Here is a 13,420-nt window from a genome sequence, read left to right as displayed (position 1 = left end):
TTATTATATTATTTATTATATTATTATTTATATTATATATATATATATATATCTTTCCTCTGGAGGGAGACTGGGACTGTCTTTTTTGAGCTGAGCTATCATGCTCCTACAGGGCGAGTTCATTCAATCTGTAATATTATCACATATTCTTGTATATATTCATTCTCTAGTTTCTGTGCTGTTGTCGACTTGGATAAATGAGTTTACTTCTATTTGCTATATGTGTTCAATGTGGAACTGTTATCTGGTGAGAAGGAAGTCAAATCTTGGATATGCAGCCTGGGATGCACATCTATTAAGGGACAGTGATTTGTTTGAAATTTTTTATTTAATTGATTAATTTAGAATATTTTTCCATGGTTATGTGATTCATGTTCTTTCTCTCCCCTCTTCCCACCCCCTCCTGTAGCCAAAGAGCAATTCCACTGAGTTTTACATGTGTCATTGATCAAGACCTATTTCCATATTATTGATAGTTGCACTGGGGTGATCGCTTAGAGTCTATATTCCCAATCATATCCCCATTGAACCATGTGATCAAGCAGCTGTTTTTCTTCTGCGTTTCTGCTCCCACAATTCTTTATCTGGATGTGGATAGTGATCTTTCTCATAGGTCCCTCAGAATTGAGGGACAGTGATTAAAATTAAGACTTGAACTTAAAAATGACTTCCCCTTGACCAGCAATATTTAAGAAAGCAGGCACAATTCTAAAATGGCACCCTTCATCTCAGAGGAAAGGAGAGGAGCCAACCTCTGGCCCCAACCTCCTTTTCTTCCCAACAGAAATCAAAATCTACCTTGGAAGGGCAGGAGGAAGAGATGCTTGAGATGTCTCTTCTGATCTCAATTGATTTGTGTGGGTTTAGATAAAACAATAAAAATAAATATAGTACCCACATACACCACAAACCACTCTGATGCTTAGAAGATGCCCCAAAGTATTCCATTATCCCAAGTTCTCCCCATCAAATTCTTTCTCCAACGTTCCCCACAATTTCCCCAACAAGCCTAAGAGTGACAGGTCCCTTGGGCTTATTATTTACGGAAGCTATTGTTTTCTTTTCTAGTCCTGGGATCCAGACTTGGCTAAGACTGCTAGAGCCTGGGCAAAGAGATGCGAGTTTAAACATAATATCTACCTGTTGAAAGCCAAAATGGTGCACCCTACTTTTAGTCCAGTGGGAGAGAATATGTGGACTGGCTCAGTCAGCCAATTTACCCCGACTCTTGCTATCCAGATGTGGTATGATGAAGTAAAAAACTATGACTATACAACTCAGAAATGTACATCAGTGTGTGGCCATTATACTCAGGTAATTTTCTTATTTGATTTTGAATGACTCACAACAATCGATTAACAAATATTCATCATCTGCTCTGTGTACCAGGCACTATGCTAGACCCAGGGACACCAAGACAGCAAAGAAACAATCCCTGCCCTCAAAGAGCTGACATTCTCTCATGGAGAAAAAATGTTTTAAGAATATAAAAAATTTAAAAATATATTAAATATTTAAAAATAAAGAAAGAGGTGTTCAGAAGGACTAGCTGCTGCAGGGATCAGGAAGAATATCTTACAGAAGGACTTCTCAGAGCTGAGCTATGATGGAAATTAGGGAATCTCAGAAATGAAGGTGAGGAAGAAGTTTATTTCATATATGGGGGTCAGTCTAAGGAAAAACATGGAAATAGGAGTTGCAATGTCATATTTGGGGAGCAGCAAAGAAGGGTAGTTTGACTAGACTATAGAGTATGGAAAGGGAAATAAATCTAGGTTGGAGTGCTTTCAGTGCCAGAGAGAAAAATCTCTTTTTAATCCTAGAGGTAAAAGGGCAGGTTTCAAATGAATTTATAGTAACGAGAAAAAAAAAAGTCCAAACTATGCAAACAAAATATCCAAACAGAAATGCAATTTATTAGCAGAGTTTGCTTAATACTGGGCCCAAGCACAAAGATTCTGATGCATTAAAAGAAAATCGTAAACTGGCTACAACAGGATATAGGATTAAGTGACCTGGTTTCTTAATGAAGTTGGGGTGGGAAAGTGAGTCAGTGGAATTCCCTTGGAAATCAGGTGATTTATAGTAAAACAACAAAATGGAGGTTGTTCACAAAATAGGTTCAGCGTTTAAAAGATGCAGTTTGGTTTTTACAGGAGCCATGGATGTTTATAAATAACATTTACTGGATCAGTCGCTGCAAGCAAATCATTTAACCCTTCTTTGAAATGTGTTAAATAATGTCTTTTGCATTCACCTCACAGGAAAAGTATACATAGCACGACAGGTTAATGATGTCTACAACAACGGCACAAATCTAAGCTAATACACCCGAGAGTGCTGAAGGAAGTACTTTAGAGTACTTTCCCATATAGAATATTGAGCTATAAGCGGCTCTAAATAGGATTGGCATCTAATCCCATGTCCGTGAGCTTAGAGAGGATGAAAATGGGAGCCCAGGGAGTTGGTATGATTTATTTAAGCGCACACAGTAAATGAGGAGAATATCTAAAGCTTAAACTTTGTGTAATAGTAATTTTGCGCCTTTGAACTACATTACCCAGGAGCCCCCTCATTTCCTGTTGTGTGTGTGTGTGTGTGTGTGTGTGTGTGTGTGTTGGCGTAACAGGAAGTGAGGGGGCTCCTGGGTAATGTAGTTCAAAGGCACAAGATTACTATTACACACCTTAGACCTCTACTTTAGAATCATTTAACTAGATTCAACAAGATGGTTTGAGTGTTCTGGGCTATATTGCAAAAATAAACCAGTCCCTGCCTTCAAGATGCTCAGATGGGGGAAGGAAGAGATAAAGACGAATGACTTGCCAAAAAATATCAAGTCATTTCTAAGGGTGGAGGAGGGAAAGTTCCGAGGGAACGAAGACTAGCCTCTTTTGTAGTAGCTGAGCCTTCCGAGGAACGAGGGAGTCTAATAGGTGGAAATGAGAAAATCAAGCGTTCAGCACAGGGAACAACCTATGCAAGAGTGTGGAGATGGGCGAACGGGCGAATGGAGCGTCCTCTACGGGCAGCTGCAAGGGAGACGATTTGGCTGGAATGTCGAGTGCATGAGGGAGAGGAAAAGGAAATGTTTGGAAATAGTAGCTCGAGTCAGCTTGACAAACAGAGGGGAGGGTATAGGGAGATGAGGAATGACTAGCGAGCCGTTTGCAGGATTGCTCCCACCCCCACCGCCCCCTCCTTTGATGTTTATCTCTCCCCTGAACTGTTATCTGTGGCTACAAGAAGCCGGAGCACAAACAGCAACCACATCCTACCCATTTCAGCATATGGGAGGGTAACCGATAGGTGTCCAACCCATCAGTGACTTGGGGGAAATGTCTTCCTCCCCCAGGTGAAAACGTCCGGGGTAGAATGGGCAGGTGGGAACAGTTCACTCCCCAGACTGCCCGGCAGGCTGAAGCAGGCTCTGTGGGGAGAGCTCAGAGCGTGGCCAGACATCGGGGATGCCGAGGCCGTCCGCTGCCTCCTGGAGCATCACCAGTCATCCTGGCTTTTGTTCTGCCACTGGGTTTGGATAACTCTGGAAGAAAGAATGACCTCTTTTCCTTCTAGAATTTCAAACTGGGGAGTGGGGAGTGAGTAGGGTCATCATGGAGAAAGTGCATGAGGGAGGGAGAAAGGAGTAGATGTGAAACATGAGGTAGAATGAGAACACTTCAGTGACTTGGACAAAGCGCAATGAAATCTTTGGGAAAAGAATGCAAATCGTAAAAATAATAATAATTTAAGTGTAATTTGACTTCATCATAAAAGAGCTGCTGGGTTTGTCCATTAGGATCGTACTGGGCATACAAAACTGTCCTTAAAAAAGTCTATTTAGAAATACACCGAAGTACAAGGGTTTAAAAAAAAAAAGTCTATTTAGACTCATAATAATGATAACTAGCATGGGATTCACGTTTGCAAAGTGCTTCACATGTGTTCTCTCATTGAATCCTCTCACCAATCCTGGGAATTCCATGGAATTATTAGCTACATTTTACAGGTGAGGAAACTGAGGCAGGAAGAGATTAAATGATAGGCTCTGTGTCACAGACACTCAGAGAGGTAAGATTCAAGTTCATGTGCTTCTGATAGAATATTCTTCACCATAACCTTTTTGAATCAAAATCCTTATCTTCTTTCAGGTTGTCTGGGCAGATAGTTACAAGGTTGGCTGTGCGGTTCAATTTTGCCCCAAAGTTAAAGGGTTTGGCAGGCTTACCAATGGGGCACATTTTCTATGCAACTATGGACCAGCGTGAGTTCTTTTAATCTGTTATTTTGATGCCCCTGGGGAGGTGAAAAGAAACCTATGCTTCTTTCTGAAATAATGCTGACCACAGCAGTGGCAGGTCATGAGTGGAGAGCTACCACCAGTCTAAAAACTAGAGAATTCTTTGGAATGGAGAAAACATAAACTTTCTCTCTCTCTCTCTCTCTCTCTCTCTCTCTCTCTCTCTCTCTCTCTCTCTCCCTCCCTCCCCCAAAACCACACAGGATGCTAAAGTGACAGAACCTCTTTGAACCAAGGTCCTTTGACTAAAATCAGCATCCGGTTCCTTGTTTCACATAACCCCAAGAGACTGGGTCATTTTGATAAGTGAAATTGGTCCAGCTCCTAAAGATCTGAATAAAATAAAATTGGATCTGATTCCTAGCTGTGGACAACCACCTTTTCCTCCCCTCCACTCCCACAAAAGAGAGATTGGCCTAGCAGTGATGACCTGTAGTCCTCGCTTCCTTTTGTGACCTGCCACGCTTTTTTTGATGGGAGATTTTGCAAAGCCATTGAGAGGAAAGCCTTCTTGAGTGCTGAGATCAGTTGTATTTCATGGTAGAAGAAAAAAAATGGGAGCTCTTCTTTCTGAGCTCCCCTCCCATCCTCTCTCCAGTCTTCACTCCTGAGAATGGTAGGAAGTGGCTGTGCCCCACACTTAACTGTGCCCTCGACAGGCCCAATGAAGTCAGAAATAGGACCCAGAAGGGAACCGGGGATTGGTGTCTACTTTTCTCCCCTTCAGTACCTGGGCTTATATAAAAGGAAAAATCACCTAGTCTCTGCAGGAGGGAAAAGACTAAAGCTAACTACTTTGAAGCCCCCCTCCCCAAAATACAAAGGCTTTTAGGCACCTGCCTAGTGAACCTTTTAGATGCATAATTAGAAGTTTCCAGTGATATTCCTTTTGGGTCTCATGAATTTGTTCTGGAGACAATTTCAGAAAGGCGGGTCCCCAATTGGTTTAAGCAGTCGTAGCATATAATAAGCATATTGTGTCCCCCTGTGATAGATAGAAGTGAATAACATTGAATTAGACTCAGGAGTTTTGGCACGCTGATTTGAAAAGCCCTCTTATTTTAGACCAGTGCCCTGAAGTTGGAGGCAAGGAGGGTCCTTCTAGCTAGGAGGAATAAGTTTTCCATGACAAGGGACATGAGCCTGGACCACAAGGATGATTCAGGGTTGAGACTCGCTGGGTCTGGGAGAAAGGAAGATGCTTTAGTCCTTGAGGGGCCCCTGAGCCCTCCCTGGTCTGTCCTTTACACCTGGGGCCTTTTGGAATAGCTACAGGGCTCATAGGACACTGAAGCCATATGGTTCAATTAATGAGCAATGTTCATTTGTCCCCTAGGGGAAATTACCCAACACATCCCTATAAGAGGGGAGAAGCCTGTAGTGACTGCAAAGGGGAAAAATGTGTGAAAAATCTGTGTGGTAAGTAAGGCAATGTAATTTTTTTAAACCTTTCCTTTCTGCCTTAGCATCAGTACTAAGTGCCGTGCCACATCTTCCAAGACAGGCAGTTGGGGGATCCGTAGGCCATCTAAGCACACCCCTGAAAGATTGTTGTCTTTAAAAATCAAGGATAACTCTTTTGTTTGCAGTGCCCAAAGTTAGCTAAAAGTTAATTCTAAAAATCCCTTCATATAGTTTCTTCCTCCTTTGCATTTCCTACGATTCTTCATTCATCACATAGATATCTGTCCGTTTCTCATTTCACACATTATCCTTACTTCCCCATTACGCAATGGGCCCTCTCATATGATTGCACGTTAGAAGGAGGGGACATTTGTTGTTTTTATAGCAATGATATTTGCTCAGCTAATTCTTTCCTGGGAGGTCCCTTTGAGTTCAGACTGAAATTCTGTAATGGCCAACCAAGGTTCAGAATACAGTCAGTCTATGATCACAGAAGAGAATTCCTTTCTAAAAGTTGAGAATGGAGTCTGCATTCTCGGTCCCCGTAAACTCTTACCTTCCATCCTAGAATCAATACTGGGTATTGGTTCTAAGACAGAAGAGTGGTAAGGGCTAGGCAATGCAGGTTAAGTGACTTGCCCAGGGTCATACAGTTAGGAAGTGTTTGAGGGCAGATTTGAACTCAGGATCTCCCGCCTCTAGGCCTGGCTCTCAATCCACTGAGCCACCCAACTGCCTCCTTTTGTCATTTTCTAATCAATTATGCATACTGGCTGAGATTACAAAGAGCACAGTGCTATGTGTATTTCCTCATTTCCACTCTAGTTTATGTTTGAACTGCCAATACAGAATTAAGAGTTGATGGTTTGAGACTTCTGGCTAATATGACACTCTGAATGACCCTAGAGGTAGCTGGCTCATTCATACACATTCCAACAAAGTTCTAAAAGTGCAGTTAAGAACAGCAATAAATAAAATGAGAGAAATCATAAGCAACTCTCTTTTCAGGCCTGCACTGAAGGAAATGACTGGCTGGGTAAATGGCTGGGTAGGAGAGGCCTGGGGTCTACTCTCATGGCCCAAGGCGAGAGGTTGGGCAGTACAGGGTGTTATCAAGAAGTAAATGGAAGAAGACCCATTGAGTGGGTCAATGAACACAATTTGGGTGTGAGGAAGGATAAAGGGGATATTGGTGATTATAAGGTGTTTGGAGGAGGAATGAAGGTAAGGGAAGGTATATAGGAGATAAAGGAAATGGGGTATGTAGGAGAGGGCAGCTCAAACAGGTTTATTCCCAGAGGCTTGAGACAGAGAATACAGGGAGGAAACTAGGGCCAGTAAGAAATGTTTAGGTTTGGCTGGAGGGTTTCTCTTGTTAGTTTCTAAAGTCTCTGGAGGGAGGAGTCGAGAGGGCCCCTCCCTGCCAGTGAAACTGATGGCTGGAGGAAGTCTCAGGTAGGTACTTCCTGCCAAGATGGATGCCCCCAGCTCCCCTCAAGGAAAGAGAAGAAAAATGATTCTTTCCTCTTGGCCCTTGTCTTAATTTTCGACACAATGATTCACCAGAGGGTTTGAATAGGCAACAAGGGGATTTATCAATGCCAGGGTCAGTCAGAAGGGGGAGGGGCTCAGGGTTTCCTAACTGCTGCTAGGGAGAGGGTGATGGTGGGGGATGGGTCGTGGAGAGGTTTAGACAGAGAGTCCGGCTCTCCCAGTCGGGAGATTTGACTGCCTTTTAAGTAAAGTCTTTATCAAATCATTAAAACTAGGGGTCACTTACGGGGTTTCCAAGAGGTATAAAACACGGCAGCCCACACTAGAGTCTGCATAGGAGTTGATGACTCGCTCCTTGCTAAGGGGACAAGAGCCTTGAGACCTTTCTTTCCAGAATGCCCCAAAAGACGAGGCCGGCAGAGCAGCTGGACGGCTCCTGCTCGAGGGGCCTTAAAGGAGGCCTCGGACGGGCAGCATCTCTGAAGTGGGCTGAGGGCCACAGAAGGGGAGGGAGCCAAGTCCTAGCATCCAAGGAGATAAAAGAAGACGTCTGAGGCTAAAGCAGTCCTGGAGAGACCCAGAAGTCAGAGACTGCACACAGCCTAGAGAGAGAACAGGAAGCGCCCCCTTTATTTCAGGATGTAGGCTCGTAGATTTAGAGGAGGAAGGGCCAGAATGGGCAGCCCAACTCCTCAGCTGACATGAAAAAACAAAGGCCCAGATAAGAAAAGGTGCCTGGCCCGGGGCGCCTCTGATTTGAGATGAAGAGCTCTTTAGAGCGCACCATAACCCCCAGTGCTAAAACTACACAGAGCGGGGCTTAATCATGATTTATTCCGCTCCAGGCCAGCCAGATGGCGGGAAAGATAGAGGTTAGAAGTCAATGGATGGAGGGGAGTCCGTTGATTAAGCACTTCACATGTGCCAGGTACCGTGCCAAAGCCAAACACCATCATGAGCAAGCAGGCTAGCCAGTGCCCTGAGCGCTAACACTCTAAGGGGAAAGACTAGAGAACTTGGAAGAGGAGGCATGTCCGGGGCTGGGGAGGGGGGTGCGGAGGATCAGAGCGCAGCTTCCCAGAGTTCTGTTGGGGGGAGAGGTCCACGGTGGTCCACGATCGTTTTTAAACAGTGGCCAGCAGGTGATGCTTTACCGTCAGTCCTGTGTCCACAGTTCGGAGGAGGAGGATGATAAAGACGGAGCGGAGCAGCATGCTTTGGAAGTGGTGGCTGGAAATGATGCTTTTGTGTGCTCTAATGGAGTGTCATGGACTGGGAGTGTGCTGTGAAAGTAACCAGCTCTTAGTTAATCTGCATTATTAGCAATTTTTAGTCCAGATGATCACCAAAAGACTAAATCAAGTCCTGATTTTTAGCGTTTGCCAAATCCCAAAGTATAAAATGCTCATTCTGAAAATCCAGTCATCAGCTCTTATTAGAGCAGGGGCTCTGGGTTCTAATCCTGGCTGTCATCACTTTCCCTAGGGCTGTGTACTCCTCTGTACAGTAAGTTTCTATCTTTGAAGGTCCCCTCCACCTCCCAGATGCAGAGAAATTAAACCTTTTCCCTCTTCACCCTGTCATACTATATTCCGTGGTGCTTCAGTTTTTCCTTGCATTCATCTTTACATTTTTCCTATTACACATTCAAGAGCATGAACTCCTTTCTGAAGCTATTATCTTAGATTTTGGAAGCCGTATTTCTGTTGCCACTAAGAAATCTTTGCCACTTCATGACACCAGTGTGCTAACCACACAGGATGTTAAGTGTTACAAAGGAGCTTCGGGTAGGGGGTACTCTTGTGTCCAAGAGCGCCATTTGCTGCAATAGAATCCATTGTCTTGTGCAGTAAACCAAAGATAAAGATAAGAGTTTTCTTTGCAAATATCCATATAATTGTTTTGATTCAAATTCCCCTCTGGAGATGGTCTGAAATAAGGGGTGACAAAACTTCTTTTCATCATTTTGCTGGTGGGGAAGGGCTTTTCTTTCACCTCTTGGGATACTAAGCTGACACTAGGACAAAGGGTCAGGAGAAGCTGTTACTGTGTTCCGCAGGCTTGGGCACCATGCAGGCACAAGCCTTTCCCCAGCTTCTCTCCCATCCTATCCGCCCTACCTCTTGCTCTGTGAAGTATCAGGATGGCCGCTGTCACTGGAGAGTATGTCCATTCCACATCTTTTCATTTCCCAAACCTATAAAACTCCCCAGCCACCACTCCCTCAAGTTGCCTCCTTCACTAAAACAAAGCTTCTTGAGGGCAGGGACTACCCAACATTTGTATCTTCAGCTTGACAACCAATAGGCTTCACATTCATTCATTTAAATTAAAAACAAAAAAATGCCAAATTATGTTATTTGCACATTGATTTAAAATCCACCAAATTTCGAATTCTTTTAGGCTTAGACTCCCATCTGGTCTTGACATTTACACAGCCAATGTGTGCTTTACACACATCATAACAATTGGCCTTTATAAAGAATATAAGATGCCACATGACCCAGAACCGGGTTACAGGGGTGCCTCATTTTACAGACTTAGATATAGAACAGTGACTTGCCCGTGGTTGGTTATTAGGCCTCAGAGGAAGGATTTGAACCCAATACTCTTTGGAACTTAAGTCTTGTCCTCTTCTCATTAGAGCACTGTGTTTTATTCATGAAACTGCCAAGGTATTCCATTATAAAGGTCTAATGTTAATAAAGGGAATCTTAACTTTCAGTGGGAAATGCCTTATTTTTCTAAAAACAAATTTTAAGCCCTTACCTTGTCTTAGAATTGATACCGAGTATGAATGCCAATGTACAAGTGGTAAACGTTAGACAATGGGGGTTGAGTGACTTGCCCAGGGACACAACAGCTAGGAAGAGCCTGAGACCTCCTGTTTCCAGGCCTGGCTCTATCCACTGAGCCATTTGGCTGCCTCTGTTTTTCTAAATGTTAAGAATAACTGTCAAACTATACTATTGGCTAAAAAGTGGTATTCTATAAAGTCTAGGGTAAAGGAGACAAACCTCTGCCTCAATCATTTGTCTGTTTTTAAAAGCTGACTTATAGAAGAATATGTGCAAAGTATACTGAGCAAAAATCTGTGAAGTGAGTTAGCTGATAAAACAATGGAAAAGCCAATGTCATGCTGATCATACTCACCTACTTATCTTTCTTCCCTCCCCCTTATAGAAAATCCGAAACGTGATGAAGTCATAAGTAAGTACAACAAATACTGCTTCAATAATACATAATACTTAAGAATGAATGATATCACCATAGCATGAGAAACACTAACCAATGATGTCTTTTCCACAGGTAACTCTAATTTCTATCCAGTTTGGGAGATATTTGAACGCAATCGAAAACTTTCTCTTACTCTTACTTTGGGGCCACTTTTTATTATTGTATTTGGTATAGTGGTCTCTTTGATAAAGCATTATTACCCAAGGCAAGTTACTTCTGAATAACTTAAATCTAAAAGGAATAATACAGGATAATATTTATTATCCTTAAGGATGTTTGAACCACCAAAGACTTAAAATTCAGAAAAGGAAAATACATTTCTGAATAATTTAAAAAAATCTAAAAATGGGAGAAATTGTATTTTTTTAATGTACAAATTTAAACTGGATTTTAAATCATTTTCTTCCCTGCCATTATTCCTACAGTATCACAAAAGGAATATCTCAGGGGAAATGGGCCAGAATATCCAATGCAGGGAGTTTTGAGGGGAGGCTTCTCTTCTTTACAAAACAAAAAAAGCATATACACTTTCTGGCTGCTTTACATGTGCTTTACACACATCATAACAATTGCCTCTGCACATTCATGTACTGGGCACCATATAATGGAAGACTTGCAGTAAGATTATTTTCCAATAGATTGTAAGCTCCTTGAGGGCAGAGGTTGTCCGTGACCTGTTTTTGTATCCCCCACACTTATCATGGTGCCTGAAACATGGTAGACGCTAAATAAATGTTTATTGACTATTCATCAGATATTCTATTTATCATGCCTTCTATAATTCAACATCAATAATTGATAAAAAATATATTTACACTGAACAAAACTCATTTATAAAATGTGTTTTCTACTTGAGACTCTTTTTTTTAAAATGTCCATTCACCTTTGTCACATCCTTTATAATAGTCAATCTGAAATACAAGAGTGAAACACGTGTGTTGAATTGGAAAAAAAAAATTAAAGATTCCTGGGTCACTCATCTTTAACTGGCGGTCTGTGTGTCCATCTCTCTATCCATCCATCTAAATCTGAATGATAAGTAATCAATTACCTTTCTCACAAGGTATTGGAAGCAGAGCTGCGACCAGAATCTTGGTCTCTCAAGAGGTGCTGCTCTTTCCCCTTACATTTTAGCCTGTTTCATTCTTATATTCAAGTATGTCCGACTCTGGAAATTTAATACATTACAATAATTAGGAAGCCAATCAGAAAATGTTCATCAGGAAGAACTAAAATAAGGTGTTGAATAGCAGAAAGAATGCTTAATGTGGAAGTCACAGGGCCTGAGTTTGAATCTCACTCTACTACCTGTTACTTGGTGATAGCATGGCCTTAACTTTTTGTGCATATTTCATCATCTGTTAAAAAAATGTAATCTGAAGACTTCCAAATATACAAGCCTAAGAACAAAAGGTCATACCCATAAACAATCAGAGGAGTAATGAAGAATGTTTTAGCACAAACAAAACCATGCAACTAATATTAGAAGGGAAATATTTAACTAGAAAATTTCCTTTTAACTATCTTTGTAGGAAGTTGAAAGACAGAAACAGACAGACACAAACACAGATACACACACAATGTCTTAGAGTAATTTTCTAAAAATAGGAAGTGTGTGTATTTGCATGGATGGATGAATAGGTAGATGAAAATGATTCAAAATCTTAAAAGTCATTCCCTAAATGATAGTCAACAGCTATGAGCAGGCAGTTTTTAAAGGTAGAAATCTAATCAACGGACATACAAAAAAATGTTCCAGATCACTAACTGGAGAAATTAAAATTTAAGCAAGAATGAGGTTCTACCTTATACTCATTAGCCTGGCAAAACTGACAAAAAAGAAAAATGGCAACTCTTAAGAGGTTCTGGAAAACAGACTTATTTGTGAATCTCTATACCACAATCTGGTCCAAACATTAAAAAAGCAATTTGGAGTCAGACCCAGAAAGTGATCAAACTGGGGAAACCCTTCAACCCAGCTAAGCAGGCCATCATTAGATTTATACTCCAGAGATCAATAAAAGAAGGATCCCTCAGTAAAATATATTTATGGAAGATCTTTTTGTAGTAGAAAAGAACTAGAAAGGAGTATCCACCAGTTGGGAAATGGTGGAACAAATTATGATATATTAATGCAATCAGGGATGTACTGGTGAATAAACAATTTTTTCTAGAAATAAAGAAGATGTGTATATGATACACTTTTTAAGTTTAATCTGCATCATTAAAACTTTCTCTATCACTTTAAGTCTAGATAATCAGCAAAACAATAAACCAAGCCCTGATTTTTGTAGCATTTACCAATTTCAGATTTGTAAATACTCATAGTGAAAATTTAGCAATTACCTCTTGGGAGTGGTTCAGCGCTGGTGCGCAGCACCCCCTGAAGGTAGTGTAATAGTACTGTGCCATGAGAAATAATGAGATAGTTTCAGAAAAACCTGTATGAATTGATGAAGAGTGAATGAGTAGAACCAGGAAGCATGATTGATAGAATAACAACAAAGTGGCTTTGAAAGCCTTTTAAGAGTTCTCATAAATGCAATACTCAACCAAGACTCCAGAGGCCTAATGATGAGAATGCTGCCCACTTCCTGACAGAGATGTAATGGATTAAAGATGCAAAAAGAGACATACATTTTTGGACATTATTATGTCTATGCATATTTGCTGGAAGAATCAAATTTTTTTTCCCAGTGGAGTGTGCTGGGAAAAGAAAATAAATATTTGTTCATTGAAAAAAAAATCTTAAATGAAAAGTATTAGAAAACTTCTCCAGTCCCAAACTTAGCTCACCTTCACTGTCCAGTTTTCTGTGGCTGAAAAGCATTACCTTTCAAAACCTTTCAGGTTCAAATCTTAGTTAGAAAGCAAAAGAAATAGCTAAGATATAAAGGTTTTCTCTTATTTCTGATGGTTTATAAAATGTATCTGAAACAAAAGTAAAGAGAAAGAAATTATGCCAACAAAGAAATTAAACAGATT

The 13,420-nt window shown here is 41.2% G+C and overlaps 1 protein-coding gene across 1 annotated transcript; it reads left to right on the top strand.

Annotated features, from left to right (window-relative positions):
- The first annotated feature begins 1,155 nt into the window (after nt 1-1,155).
- Nucleotides 1,156-10,794, top strand: LOC123250160 (glioma pathogenesis-related protein 1-like). Its single transcript, XM_044679186.1, has 5 exons — nt 1,156-1,314; nt 4,152-4,264; nt 5,637-5,719; nt 10,382-10,408; nt 10,508-10,794. Exons 1-5 carry the CDS (start codon nt 1,156-1,158, stop codon nt 10,657-10,659), a joined length of 534 nt encoding a protein of 177 aa, XP_044535121.1. The 3' UTR covers nt 10,660-10,794.
- The last annotated feature ends 2,626 nt before the right edge of the window (nt 10,795-13,420 follow it).

This window comes from Gracilinanus agilis, chromosome 5, assembly GCF_016433145.1.
Source record: "Gracilinanus agilis isolate LMUSP501 chromosome 5, AgileGrace, whole genome shotgun sequence".
Classification (NCBI taxonomy): domain Eukaryota; kingdom Metazoa; phylum Chordata; class Mammalia; order Didelphimorphia; family Didelphidae; genus Gracilinanus; species Gracilinanus agilis.
Note: the sequence above shows the minus strand (reverse complement) of the source record. Positions and strands in the feature narration are given on the sequence as shown.

What these genes read in the sequence shown, in the direction of transcription:
- LOC123250160 (XM_044679186.1), top strand. Translation starts at nt 1,156, where the DNA reads ATGGTGCACCCTACTTTTAGTCCAGTGGGAGAGAATATGTGGACTGGC. An exon ending in TGTGTGGCCATTATACTCAG is followed by an intron (nt 1,315 to 4,151) that starts GTAATTTTCTTA and finishes ATCTTCTTTCAG; the next exon opens with GTTGTCTGGGCAGATAGTTA. An exon ending in CTATGCAACTATGGACCAGC is followed by an intron (nt 4,265 to 5,636) that starts GTGAGTTCTTTT and finishes TTTGTCCCCTAG; the next exon opens with GGGAAATTACCCAACACATC.